Source organism: Podarcis muralis, chromosome 16, assembly GCF_964188315.1.
Source record: "Podarcis muralis chromosome 16, rPodMur119.hap1.1, whole genome shotgun sequence".
Classification (NCBI taxonomy): Eukaryota; Metazoa; Chordata; class Lepidosauria; order Squamata; family Lacertidae; genus Podarcis; species Podarcis muralis.
The window spans coordinates 9921554-9936361 of NC_135670.1; the positions used below are offsets into that span (position 1 = coordinate 9921554).

Consider the following 14808-nt stretch of genomic DNA (forward strand, 5'->3'; position numbering starts at 1 on the left):
TCCGCAAGACGAATTTCCCTATGGGCTTGCTTCGCAAGATGAAACGTCTTGCGAGTTCTTGCGAGTTTGTTTCCTTTTTTTTAAAGCCGCTAAGCCGTTAATAGCCGCTAAGCCGCTAATAGCCGCTAAGCCGCTAATAGCCATGCTTCGCAAGACGAAAAAACCGCAAGACGAAGAGACTCGCGGAACGGATTAATTTTGTCTTGCGAGGCACCACTGTATTATCTAAGCCAAACCGCTGCAATGCAGGAATCTTTTGCCCCACGTGAGGCTGGAACTCACAACCCTTAGATCAAGAGTCTCATGCACTGCCAACTGGAGGGGAGAGGAGAGAAGGAGCCAGGGAGGCCCAAACCACCCCACCCCCCACCCCGGCCACCACAGGTCCTACCGCCAAGATGTTGCGGCTGTACTGGTTCCCCCGATCCCAGGAGCCGAGGACCACGTCCCTCTCCCAAAAGTGTGACCCAGCGCAGGCTTCGGTGGAGATAATGAAGTAATCCGGGAAGAGCTTCTGGGTGATTCCTACTGTGCTGGCGATGGGCGCAATGAAGTCCAGGTACCAGTGGACGCCAATGCCGTGGACGTAACGGTGAGCCGGGCTGTCTCCGCTTAGCACCTAGCAGAAGAAGAGAAAGAAGCATCAGGGGGAAAGAAAGGGAACAGTAACGTCAGGACGTCACGTCCGGCAACCCGCAATTTCCGTTGGCGCCTCTGATTACTGCCAACCTTTGTAGGGGAAGAAGGGCAGCATATTAATTCAATTTTTTTAAAAAATCCTGCAGGGGAAAAAATCATTTAAAAACATATAAATTATTATTATTATTATTATTATTATTATTATTATTATTATGCAAGGGAGAATCACATTCAAAAACATGTTCAAGTACCGTATTGGCCCAAATATAAGCCGCACCCACAAATAAGCCGCACCTTCAAAATTGAAGGGGAGAAATGAAAAAGAAAATAATACCCGGGCTGCTTCCTGGGGGAGCTTTGCTGGCAACATAAGGTTGCGAATATAAGCCGCACTTTAACTTTTCACAGTCAGAATTTGGGAGGGAGGGTGGGGAAAATGTGGCTTATATTCAGGCCAATACGGTACATATCTCCCCCCCCCCCTTTCCTTAACGTGTGGGCCGCTCTAGCCCCGCCACATTGTGGTAGAGGAGGACTGCTTTGCTCTACCACAAAGTGGCACGGCTAGAGCAGCTGGCTCTTCTTTTTCTTCCTTTGCTTGACGTGCCGGCCGCTCTAACCGCGCTGCTTTGTGGTCGAGCAAAGCTGTCCTCCTCTACCACAAGGTGGCGCTTTGGTGTGATCCACCAATGCAAGTCTACAACAAAGTGGCCTGGCTAGAGCGGCTCACACGGCAAGGAAATAAGGGAAAACAACAACAATTATTATTATTATTATTATTATTATTATTATTATTATTATATTTTATTTATACCCCGCCCTTCCCGGTTTCAAAACCGGGCTCAGGGCGGCTAACAGCAAATATAAAACAATGATTAAAATGCGACTTAAAAACAACATAAAAACACATAATGCAGTCAATAAAATTCAAAATTTCAGGGTAATTTTTTTTTGGGGGGGGGAACCCAGTCAGTAAACATCAAATGATCACCAGGGCTAACTGGCCAAGTTGGTCCTACTAGGGCCAGCAAGGAGACCAGGGAACAGTTTAAATGTGGGGTCCCAGAAGGGTTTCTTCATAAAAAAAAGGAAAGGGAAAAGGGAACGGAGGATCAGGCTAATTCAAATTGAAGTCCAGGCGGAATAGCTCTGTCTTACAGGCCCTGCGGAAGGAGATCAAGTCCGGTAGCTCTAGCAGTGCCACTTTCACACCAAAACGCCTCCAGTGGGCCGAAAGCAGCAGTGGCGGGGGGGGGGGGCAGGCAGGGGAGGGCATAGCTGTCAAGCGTCCCTTATATGGCGGGACAGTCCCTTATCCCAGCGCCATGTCCCGCTGCTGTCCCTTATTGATGATGTCCCTTAAATTTCCCGGGTTTCAAAGGAAGCAGCCCCTCTCCCTCCCTCCCTGCCGGCCAGGGAGGAGGGAGGCTCCAACTGTGTTGCTTGGCTGCGTTGTTCACCCAATAAGGAGCCTAAGAACGACTGGGGGGTGGAGCTTGCATGCCTTGTGCCAATTAAATCAGCCGCGTTGCCTGGGGACTCGCCTTTGCTCAGCGCTTCCCAGCGGAGAGTTGACGGTGGTTTACCTTGCTGCATCCCCTTTGCCGGGTTGCTGCGCTGTGGGAACCACCGCTTGAGGCTTCGCTTGGCTGCTGGCTGGGCTTTCTGCCTTTGGCTTGGAGGGGCTCAGAAGCTGAACATACCTGTGCTCTGAAAATCCCTTATTTTGGCTGCTGATCCCTTATTTTCGAGGCTGCTGGTCCCTTATTTTCAAATCTGTAAGTTGACAGCTATGGGGGAGGGAGCTTACTGGCACCTCCTTTTTTCAAATAAAACACCGTGCGGTACTCACCACTTTGGCCCAGCTAGGCAAATGTATGCGGTTGTCATCCAGGATTATGAGCCGGATATCCTTGTAGGAGCTGTTTGCCAGGGCAGGGCCCAGATCCAAAGCAATAAAGTCCCGCTGCTGCTCAGCTGTGAAGCCCAGGCACTGGAAGGGGTAGTTTTCCAGAAGCCCCGCGCTAGGTTCATTTTCCGCCGTCACCGCCCAGAAGGTCACATTCCGCTTGGCGTACTCCTCCAGGAACCTGGCAGGGGGACGGGGGGGAATATACCTGTTGCTTTAAGCAGGACTGCCTTGAAACCTTCGATTCTAAGCAACCATACTAAGATATAAATCTGTGGTGTGGCTGCCTTTGGAATGCCGTGTTCGGTTCTGGTCGCCTCAGAAACAATACTGTAGGGTTGGAAAAGGTTCGGGGGGGGGGGGAATGGGTAACGGAAACGAGGATGAAGCAATTGTTTGGGACCTTTTCGTTTGGAGAAAAGACAGAAGTTTATTTACACCTGGCATGGGGTAAGTGGGCAGAGAAAAGCTTTTCTCCCTCCTTCCTATCAGAAGAACTTGTGGACGTTCAATGAAGGTTGAAAGCTGGAGGTTTGAGGAGAGATAAATAAAAGGACTTATTCACGCAGGGCAAATGATGGAGCTTGCTCGTACACCAGGCAGTGACCGGCCACCAACCTAGATGGCTTTAAAAGAGGATTAGGTCAATTCAAGAAGGCTGCAAATGGCCAGCAGCCACAATGGCTAAGATTGCTGACAGGAGGCAACAGCCAGGCTGGCCCAACTCACAAAAACTACATAGATGGGTAAGGTAAAGGTAAAGGGATCCCTGACCATTAGGTCCAGTCGTGGCCGACTCTGGGGTTGCGGCGCTCATCTTGCTTTACAGGCCAAGGGAGCCGGCGTTTGTCCGCAAACAGTTTTTCCAGGTCATGTGGCCAGCATGACTAAGCCGCTTCTGGCGAACCAGAGCAGCGCACGGAAACACCGTTTACCTTCCCACCAGAGCGGTACCTATTTATCTACTTGCACTTTGACGTGCTTTCAAACTGCTAGGTTGGCAGGAGCAGGGACCGAGCAACGGGAGCTCACCCAATCATGGGGATTCGAACTACCAACTTTCTGATCACAAGTCCTAGGCTCTGTGGTTTAACCCACAGCGCCACCCACGTCCACGTAGATGGGTAGTACGTGGCTGTTCTTTCTTCTTTCTTTCTTTCTTTCTTTCTTTCTTTCTTTCTTTCTTTCTTTCTTTCTTTCTTTCTACCAGGCCTAGCGACTACTCTGTGTGTGTGTGTGTGTTTAAATGAAAGCTCACAGCCCCTGGCCAATGAAGGCCCTCGCACACATGCCATGGCTGGCAGCCTCCGGACTAGATAGCCAAGGGCTTTGGCTTAGCACGAGGCAGCTTCGTACATTCATCCTCACAACAAGGTCGGTCAGACTGAGAGACTCAGCGACTGGGCCAAGCCTTCCCAGTGGGGATGTGAATCCTGGTCTCCCAGAGTCCAGCACCATGAATCCACACTCAGTGGTGGAGGAAGGGGGGGTGCAGCCCGCCCCGGGTGTCATCACTGGGGGGGGGGGGGGACGACAACAAAATGAGTTTTTAAAAAATTGGGCTCATGAAACTTTGTAGGAGTGACGTGGTGGCTTAGGCGCCTGCAGGTTCTGCGCTTCCTGAAAAGGCAGCGAGGGACTTGCGTCTGCCTACCGCCTCTCCCTCAGCCGCCCTACAGCTGAGGTGGAGGCGGCGGAGAGGCTCGCCCTGTCCGCATGGGCACGGATCGCCCTGCCACCGGCGGCAGGACACATCCCCGCACCAGGCACCCGATCGGCTAGCTACGCCGCTGTCCACGCTCTCTCTCTCATCTTCGGTCCCTTCCCTCCGCTAATACCGATTTTACCTGACAAAATAGTTGGCCCACGCCTTGTGGTAGCGGTCTCCCGCCTGCCCTTTGAGGGACCCCTTCCCTTTCCACGCATTGCTGGTTTTCATCCAAAGCGGAGAGGACCAGGGGCTGGCCATAAGGGATAAGGGTTTCTTAGACATAGCCTTGGCACGGTGAACGAGGGGGATCTGTGGGGAGAAAGAGAGCAAGGAGCCGGTGAGGAAGATTTCAGACAAAAGGAGCTGAAGCTCCGGTTATTCCTTCAAAAGGTGCAACTCGTTTGATTACAGCTCAAGGCCGGAAGGACGCCTCTGCATATTCTAGAGCAAATCCTTTCAAAACCATTTTTCGGGATGTTGCCATATAATCACCATCATCATCAAGTTCTACTGCTCAAACCAAATACAGGTTATAGCGAAAAACAAAGAAAGAAAGAAACGCCGGGTCTCAAAAACATAAGATAGCACATATGATGCAAACATTATAATCCACAAATGGCAGAAAACTTAGGGCACCAGACAGGACTCTTGGGTTTTCCTGAGTTGAGAAGCATTTACTGCAAACTTCGCTGTGTTAAACATAACCGGTTTGTTTAAACTAGGCAGCAGGGAATTGATTTTATCAACATTGGCCGCCGTATCTGAAAAATAAAGGTCATCGAGGGAGATGGTGGCCCACTGGACCTCACACCCAGGGACAATACGAGCTGAATTTCAGCAACACCTGGAAGGCCAAAGATGTTCCCCACACCTGATATAAATTAAATAAACACCAACAACTGGGAAACACTGGCCTGCGAGTGCTCCAGTTGGAGAACAGCCTTTGCCAATGGTGTTGTAGGTTCTGAAGACGCTCAAACTCAGGACGAAAAGGAGAAATGTGCTAAGAGGAAGGCACGCTTGGCAAACCCTCACCATGATCAACTCCCGCCCGGGAACCTATGTCCCCACTGTGGAAGGACGTGTGGATCCAGAACTGGCCTCCACAGTCACTTGCGGACTCACTGTTAAAACCGTGTTTATGGAAGACAATCTTACTCGGCTACAAGGGATCGCCAAAGAAGAATATAAATTAAGCAAGATAAACGACACAGGCCTCTGCCCACAAGGGAGGAAGGCTGCAGCCGCCACCCCCTGCCTGCCACCCCCCCGCCACCTCCGCGGCCGCCCCACTCACTTTCAGTTTGATGTCCTCGTGAACCAAGCTGAAGTTCTTCAGCTCAAAGTCGTACGGCGAGTCGGCATAAGAGTAAGGGCGCACGGAGAAGTCGCAGCTTGCCATGGGCATGCGCAACAGGTTGTACTCGATTCCTGCAGGTGTGGAGGGAGAGAAGACCACCTTATACCAAGTCAGAGCACCGATCCATCGAGCTGAGTGCTGCATCAAGCTACAGGTAAAACTCAGAAAATTAGAATAGCGTGGAAAAGTTCATTTATTTCAGTTATTGTTGTTGTTTAGTCGTGTCCGACTCTTCGTGACCCCATGGACCAGAGCACGCCAGGCACTTCTGTCTTCCACTGCCTCCCACAGTTTGGTCAAACTCTTGCTAGTAGCTTCGAGAACACTATCAAACCTTCTCGTCCTCTGTCGTCCGCTTCTCCTTGTGCCCTCCATCTTTCCCAACATCAGGGTCTTTCTCAGGGAGACTTCTCTTCTCATGAGGTGGCCAAAGTATTGGAGCCTCAGCTTCAGGATCTGTCCTTCCAGTGAGCTTTATTTCAGTAATTCAACTTAAAAGGTGAAACTAATATATGAGATAGACTCATGACATGCAAAGCGAGGTCCAATATTGGTCTATTTGCAATCCTTGTTTTGCTGATTTCATTTAATATTCTAATTTTCTGAGATTGTTAATTTGGGGTTTTCATCAGCTGTACGCCATGATCAATTATAACAAATAAAGGCTTGACATATCTCCCTTTGCATGTCATGAGTATATCTCACATATTAGTTTCACCTTTTAAGTTGAATTACTGAAATAAATGAACTTTTCCACGATATTCTAATTTTCCGAGTTTCACCTGTATATTCTATCTTTATCACCAAACTCCAAATATAATTGCATATTGTATTAATTAACATTATTTTTAATATATTAGTGGTCATGTGATAATTTTAGCTTATAAATTTTATTGTTTAATGTCTTAACATGTATATTAAGGTACTTTTAAAGCTCTGTTTAGAGTAGGCAATGTCTTGATAATATACATGTTTTAAGTTTTTTGTATCAATCCAGTATATTTTCTTTTTCTTTTTGACTGAGGGTCTGCTGGAAGCTGCTGGACTCCAGCTCTCACCAACCCCCAGCCAGCATGGCCAATGGGCAGGGCTGATGGGAGTTGTAGTTCTGCAACATCTGGAGGACCACAGCTTCCCTGGTCTACTCCAATCAGCAGCCACTCTTCCAGGATCTCTCTCAGCCCTTCTACCCAAGTAGAAATGCTGGGGACTCAGCCTTCTGCATGCAGAGCCTCTGATCTCTGGGGCTGGATTAAGCAAAATAGGCACATGCTTAGGGCATCGAGGGAAAGGGGGCACCACGTAAATTTTCCATTAACATTAACGGTCACAGATTGCACTGCTGAGCATTCATTTTCTCAGCTGGAGCGCACCAAAAAATTCCAGCAGAACTACTATGCAACAAGACAGGCTGGATGCCTCTATACTAAGTATAGAAGCAGATGTGTTACATTAGGATCGATCAAAGACTTTGCAATTATAAAAAGCAGAATTTTTAAAGAATATAAAGTGGAAGTATAAAAAAAATTATTCCCCATCTTACTGTCTGTTTTGTTTTGAAAAATAAAAAAAACCCTATACTACAATTTATTGTTGTCTATATTTTGAGTTAGATATATATGGAAGGCACCAAAAGCTTTGAAGAGCTTGGGGCCTTTAAAGGTCTTAATTCATGAGGCCGGAGGAACATTGCCTGGCTGTGAAGGCCACTCCCTGCAAGGTCTTTTCCACCTGGTCTAGGGGGCGAGGCCCAGACTCACCAGCCCTACGGAAGAGGCTCCTCATGAGGCCGGGGAAACATCACCCAGCTATTGTCTTATTGCTTGATTTATTTAATATGCTGTAAACCGCTTTGAGATTTTTATTAAAAATATAAAGCGTGAGGTTCCTACTTCTAGTTCTAAGGCAGGGGTCTGCAACCTTTAAGACAAAAAGAGCCACTTGGACCCGTTTCTGAAGAAAAAACAACAACTGGGAGCCGCAAAACCATTGCGACATTTAAAACAAATATATCTCCGGAGCCGCGATCTGACAGCAGGCGGGAAGGTGACGTCGGGACGGTGCGTGACTAACGCACGCACCGCCCCCATGCGACGTCACAGCCAGTACAGCGCCCGCCACAGTGAGGAGTGTCGGGGCGCACAATGCGCCTCCTCCCCTCGCTAGTATCCGCCCCGGAGCCGCGGCAAAGATGTAAAAGAGCCACATGCGGCTCCGGAGCCACGGGTTGCAGACCCCTGTTCTAAGGGAATTGTTGCTGCTGACTCTGGTTCAATGGACTTCTGCCCACCATCCTGGGCTCCACGGCCCCTCTGATCCCCCCAGCTCAGAGCCAGGAATCAGGTCTGGATCCTTAGCTGTTGACAATGTAGCCGCAGACCCAAAGACCTGGTCACTGCTAGATGGATCCAGCCCTTTCCCTGGTCTCCCCAAGGGCTGATTGCCCCAACCCACTCCACCCACCAGTCCCTGAGCCCTTACCTTCATCTGAGAAGTAGGAACGTAGCAGATTGTCCTGGGTTTCTGGTGTCAGAGAGTAGACATTTATGCCAACCGAGTCAGTGATGGAGCCCCCAAAGCCTTTGATGATTTGGTACCGCTGGGCCACCTCCAGAACCAGGACCAGGGCTGAGCAGCAGAAATACAGAAGGAGAGAAGGGTGTGCTTTCAGCAGGAGTGAGACATCCACCAGGGCCTTTTCAGTGTTGGCTCCCTGGCATGCCATCATGATTACCTTTCCAAGGGAATTTGAAAACATTCGTGCTTAGCCAGGCTTATAGAATTGTAGATTAGGAAGGAAACCCCAAGGGAAATCTAGTCCAATGCAGAAATCTCAACTAAAGCATCTATGACAGATGGCTATCTAACCTCTGCTTGAAAACCTCCAAGGAAGGAGAGTCCATCACCTCCCGAGGGAGTCTGTTCCACTGTCAAACAGCTCTTGCTGTCAGAAAGTTCTTCCTGATGTTTACTCGAAATCTCCTTTCTTGTAACCTGAAGTCATTGGTTTGAGTGCTACCCTTCTGAGCAGGAGAAAACAAGCCTGCTTCATCTTCCACGCGGCAGCCCTTTAGATATTTGAAGATGGCTATCCTATCTACTAGGGACGCGGGTGGCGCTGTGGGTAAAAGCCTCAGCACCTAGGGCTTGCCGATCGAAAGGTCGGCGGTTCGAATCCCCGCAGCGGGGTGCGCTCCCGTTGCTCGGTCCCAGCGCCTGCCAACCTAGCAGTTCGAAAGCACCCCCGGGTGCAAGTAGATAAATAGGGACCGCTTACTAGCGGGAAGGTAAACGGCGTTTCCGTGTGCTGCGCTGGCTCGCCAGATGCAGCTTCGTCACGCTGGCCACGTGACCCGGAAGTGTCTCCGGACAGCGCTGGCCCCCGGCCTCTTGAGTGAGATGGGCGCACAACCCCAGAGTCTGGCAAGACTGGCCCGTACGGGCAGGGGTACCTTTACCTTTACCTTTATCCTATCTACTCTCTGGACTCAGCTCCATAAGTCAAGAAACAACGCTTTGAATGCGTCATAAACATGCAACAGCAGATGGCACCAGAGAGCAGAAAATTTTTCCATGTGGTTTTTACATAGGGTTTTTCTTTTTCTTTTGTTATGACTACTTAATTTCTGACTTATTGATAGCATTCCCCCACCCTAGCTTACAAACTATCCCAACTCTCTGATTCTCTCACACCCAGAGGACTCCAAAAAGTCACCAGCGCTTTCATGCAAAGCCGTCACTTCCCCAAAGCCTCTTGGGTCAAGGAAGCCTTGACCTGCCGGCCAAAAGGAGGGAGCCAGGCTCATTTCTCCAGGAAGTTCCAACGAATGCTGCTTGTTCATGTGAAAGTGCAGCTGTTGTTCATAAAGCAAATATTCAAGGCTGTATGCAAAGTGGGCCAGTGTCATCTTCATGTCAATGTCATCTTAATTTGGGGGAAGACAAATCACTATACAGAGAGATTTAATAATGCAGGGGGGGAAATAGGATAGAATATTTTAGATTTTCTCCTCTTTGTTGTTTATTCGTTTAGTCGTGTCCGACTCTTCGTGACCCCATGGACCAGAGCACGCCAGGCACTCCTGTCTTCCACTGCCTCCCGCAGTTTGGTCAAACTCATGCTGGTAGCTTCAAGAACACTATCCAACCATCTTGTCCTCTGTCGTCCCCTTCTCCTTGTGCCCTCCATCTTTCCCAACATCAGGGTCTTTTCCAGGGAGTCTTCTCTTCTCATGAGGTGGCCAAAGTATCGGAGCCTCAGCTTCAGGATCTGTCCTTCCACTGAGCACTCAGGGCTGATTTCCTTCAGAATGGATAGGTTTGATCTTCTTGCAGTCCATGGGACTCTCAAGAGTCTCCTCCAGCACCAGAATTCAAAAGCATCAATTCTTCGGCGATCAGCCTTCTTTATGGTCCAGCTCTCACTTCCATACATCACTTCCATAAACCCCTTCATGGATCACTGCCTTGCCGTGGTGAAGGGGCTTGAATAACTCAGAGAAGCTATGAGCTATGCCATGCAGGGCCACCCAAGATGGACAGGTCATAGTGGAGAGTTTTGACCAAACGTGATCCACCTGGAGCAGGAACCGGCAAGCCACTCCAGTATCCCTGCCAAGAAAATTCCATAGACAAAGACAACAGGCATTTCCCCCTCTAGATTTGTGTAATTATTTTTATGTATTTTAATAGTAAAGTTTTATGGGAAGCAATAAATGAGAAAGAAAAACAAACAAACAAACAAAAAGGGGTACCTGGGGTGGTCGTTTTCCCCTGGAATTTCCCTTCGCTGCGCTCCATCCGGCTAGTGGACTTGCTGCTTTCGTACTTGACGAAGTAGCCGGCCGGCGGGAGGGAGACAGGGTCCTGCGTGTCGCAATAGGTGCTGTTGCAGACGCAAACCATCGAGTCCCGGCCAAAGAACTTTGGGATGCAGGGCCGGCTACCTGGATGGGATAAGGAAGAGGTCAGTTGTTGGGTGGGGCAGAGCAAGACTCACATCTTCACTCCGAGGCCCTCCAGGAAAGACAGACGTGGAAGGAGAAGAGGCAGCCCTTATAAGGGGACTCAGCATGGAAAAAAACCCCCAAATGATATATCGTATTGGTCATGCTATGTGATCTGATGGTGAATTTGGGGTGACCCAACGCAAAAATCCTGAGGATCCATGTGGATCGGTGCTTTGTAACCACGTTTTTGCACCATTGCAGCCCCACGAAACAGTGGATGCGTGATTTTTTTGGTGCAGGCTGTAGCCATAGACATGCTATGTGATCTGATGGTGAATTTGGGGTGACCCAATGTAAAAATCCTGAGGAGCCATGAGCTTTTACCTCCCCGCTCTCAGGCAGCCTCCTTTATCGCTAGCCTCCCTTATCTCTCTCCCGATCCCATACTGATCAGCTGCTTCCTTTCAACACTCCCTTCCCTCTTGTTTGCCTTAGTGTCTTTTCCTTAGCTGGAGCAGTTTTTTGCTCCTCCTTTTCTTCTAATTTCTCTCCTCATTGCTTTAGTCTTCCTGTCTCCTCTCCTTGCAAGTTTGCTGTCTTTACCTCCCCCCTCCCAGGCAGCCTCCTTTATTGCTAGCGTCCCTTATCTCCCTCCCGATCGGCAAACAATCAGCGGCTTTGTTTCAACACCCATTTCCCTCTTTCAAAAAAAAAAAAAAGCATGATCTGCTTTTTGCCCCTGGGCAATTCGGCTCCAGGGACCATGCATTTGCTCCTTAAGACGCACAGACATTCCCCCTTACTTTTTAGGAAGAAAAAAGTGTGTCTTATGGAGCGAAAAATACGGTACACACGTTATACCGGGCCGCTACCCCCAAACAGTGTGACTGACCCCTGGGGCTCTGCACGCCTTTAGGAATGGCCCTGTTTACACTGCATCATACAGTTGCAGGTCCCACTTGTTGTATACTGATGTTCCCGGTCCTCTGAAACAGTTGACCTGAAATAGTTCCTCTGCTCTGCTCCGGGCAATGCAGTCCCAAAATAGTCAAGAGAATTCTATAAATATAATGACTACACAGACTGCGCCTGTCAGCAGTGTGAATCAGAAAAAGCATAATGACAAGAACAACAATAATTTAGATGCCGCCCATCTGACTGGGTTTCTCAACAATTATAAAACCGCAGTAAAAATCCAACATCAAAAAGTTCCCCATACAGGGCTGCCTTCAGGTGTCTTCTAAAAGTCAGATACTTGTTTACAGTGGTGCCCTGCAAGACGAATGCCTCGCAAGACGGAAAACCCGCTAGACGAAAGGGTTTTCCGTTTCTGAGTTGCTTCGCAAGACGATTTTCCCTATGGGCTTGCTTCGCAAGACGAAACGTCTTGCTAGTCTTGCGATTTTTTTTCGCTCCCCCCCCCTTTTTCTAAGCCGCTAATAGCCTTTTAGCAGCTTAGCCGCTAATCCTTTAATAGCCGCTAAGCCGCTAAACCGCTAATAGCGCTAATCCGCTTAGCCGCTAATAGGGTTGCTTCGCAAGACGAAAAAACCGCTAGACGAAGAGAGAGAATCGCGGAACGGATTCTTTTCGTCTTGCGAGGCACCACTGTATTTCCTTTACATCTGACAGGAAGACGTTCCACAGGGCAGGCACGACTACCGAGAAGGCCCTCTGCCTGTATTCCTGCAGAGTATTTAATTCTAAAAAATGGCATAGTGCCCTGGAACCACAGAATCAGAGGCAAGCCCACTTTGGCCTCTGCCATTGGTGAGGAAATGCAGCAGGAGGCCTCACAAATTCCAGAGTGGTTTCTCCATCAATACCTCTTCCCAAAGATCTCTGGGAATTCTAGTTCTGGGAGGAGAATATGGGTGTATCCTAATAACTCTCAGCACCCTTGACAAACTACAGCTCCCATAATTCGGGGGGGGGGGGGGGGAGCCAGGACTGTTTAAAGTGATAAAGTGCTTTAAATGAATGTGGCCTTAGCATCTAGCTGTTTTGAGCTGCGCATCCAGAAAACTGCTCCCAGCTGGTTCTAGGTACACCTCATTCTGCACTTCGGACATGAGGTAATGATTCTGGGCCCATGAACAGACGAGAGCAGCCTTTCTCAACCTGTGGGTCCCCAGATGTTGTTGAACTACAACTCCCATCACCCCTAGCTAGCAAGGCCAGAGCTCAAGGATGATGGGAGTTGTAGTCCAACATCTGAGGACCCACAGGTTGAGAATCGCTGGACTAGAGGAATGAGAAACAGCTTTACTCTTCAGAGCCTCCAGGGTCAAAATTGTGCAGCAGCAACTAGGCTCTTGGTTCAGGCTGTCAACTGACCGACTTCTCAGAACTTAGGGAATATCTCCAAATAACAAACTCTACACAAGTCCTTGGTGATTTTCTCCCCAGTGCGCAAACAGCTTCACCAGCGTCTTACTCACCCATCACTCCAACTGCTACGTGCAGCAAAAGCAAACCCAGAAGTCTGGCTCGGCAGAACCCCATCGTGGCACTGGAGTCCAAACGGTGTCAAGGCCAGACGAGGATGGACCCGGGAGAACGAGGCCCACCGCGATGTCTCTTCGCATCTGCACACAAGAAGAAGGGACTTAAAACCTTTAAAAGCATTTTAGACAGTTGCCCCAAACCCAGAGTTGGTTCCAGCGAGTCTGGGCTCTTCTGCATTTGCAGCAGGGCGATGTAGGATGATAAATGCTGCAGGTGCGCCCCTTTACCCCGGGCTTTGACAACTGAGATAAATGCTCAAATGTTAGAATCGGGGGGGGGGGGTGTTTTTTAGCTGGAGCTTGCCAGAGCACAGCACTGCCACCCCTCAGCTGGGCAGTACAGCCTCTCGGCTTACAGCTGACACATGGGAAAGCCGTCCTGGTCCTTTCTGCTTGGAGCTGGAGAGGCAGGGCTGGGGAATAAGGAAGGAGCTTCCCCGCTCATCACCACACGCAATATCATGTATGTGCGCAGGTGCCTGAAACAGAACCTCTGTAAATGGGGAGTCCCATGTACTAGAATAAAGGTTCATTCGAGGGGAGTTTCAGCACCTTTTCTTCTAGGAAGAAAGCACAGATTACCGTATTTTTCGCCCCATAGGACGCACCGGCCCATAGGACGCATCAAGTTTTTTGGGGGGGAAATAAAGGAAAAAAAATTATTTCCCCTCCAGGCGCTTGTGGGGCCGGCAGCGGGAAGAAGCGCTCTTCTCCCTGCCGCCCGCCTTGAGATCAGGTCCGGGGACAGCGGGGAGACGCGCTGCGCCTCCCCGCTGTCCCCGGAGCTTGCCGTGCAGGCAGCAGGGAGAAGCGCTCTTCTCCCCGCCGCCCGCCTTCAGATCAGGTCCGGGGACAGCAGGAAGACGCGCTGCGTCTCCCAGCTGTCCCCGGAGCTTGTGGGGCAGGCAGCGGGGAGAAGCGCTCTTCTCCCCGCCGCCCGCCTTGAGATCAGGTCCGGGGACAGTGGGGAGACACGCTGCACCTCCCAGCTGTCCCCGGAGCTTGCGGGGCAGGCAGCAGGGAGAAGCGCTCTTCTCCCTGCCGCCCGCCTTCAGATCAGGTCCGGGGACAGCGGAAAGACGCGCTGCGCCTCCCAGCTGTCCCCGGAGCTTGCGGGACTGGCGGCGGGGTCTCCCCGCCGTCAGCCTCCAAACCACTTCGGGAGACAGCGGGATGGCGGCGTTCCGCCTCCCTCTGTCCCCCGACCTTGTGGGGCTGGCGCTGGGGCTCTCCTGAAGCCTGGAGAGCGAGAGGGGTCGGTGCGCACCGACCCCTCTCGCTCTCCAGGCTTCAGCGAAAGCCTGCATTCGCCCCATAGGACGCACGCACATTTCCCCTTCATTTTTGGAGGGGGAAAAGTGCGTCCTATAGGGCGAAAAATACGGTAGGTCACATCTTGTTCTAATTTGTTTTAAACTAATTTTTAATGCATTTTTATAATTGCTGCAACTGCCCGGACACTGAGGTCCAGCGCTGAGGGCCTTCTGGTGGTTCCCTCACTGCGAGAAGTGAGGTTACAGGGAACCAGGCAGAGGGCCTTCTCGGTAGTGGCACCCGCCCTGTGGAACGCCCTCCCACCAGATGTCAAAGAGAAAAAGAACTACCAAACTTTTAGAAGACATCTAAAGGCAACCCTGTTTAGGGAAGCTTTTAATGTTTAATAGGTCATTGTATTTTAGTGTTTTGTTGGAAGCCGCCCAGAGTGGCTGGGGGGACCCAGCCAGGTGGGTGGG

The 14808-nt window shown here is 50.2% G+C and overlaps 1 protein-coding gene across 1 annotated transcript in view; it reads right to left on the bottom strand.

The window, feature by feature from the left end:
• Window positions 1-14808, bottom strand: part of LOC114586752 (lysosomal acid glucosylceramidase-like) — a 38441-nt gene that overhangs the window by 4545 nt on the left and 19088 nt on the right. The window contains exons 2-8 of the mRNA XM_077920009.1: window positions 13010-13156; window positions 10374-10565; window positions 8101-8247; window positions 5557-5690; window positions 4396-4568; window positions 2492-2729; window positions 392-619 (exon numbers count right to left, since the gene is read on the bottom strand). Of these exons, the coding sequence (XP_077776135.1) occupies window positions 392-619; window positions 2492-2729; window positions 4396-4568; window positions 5557-5690; window positions 8101-8247; window positions 10374-10565; window positions 13010-13073 (1176 nt within the window). The 5' untranslated portion in view covers window positions 13074-13156. The remainder of the gene's footprint in view (window positions 1-391; window positions 620-2491; window positions 2730-4395; window positions 4569-5556; window positions 5691-8100; window positions 8248-10373; window positions 10566-13009; window positions 13157-14808) is intronic.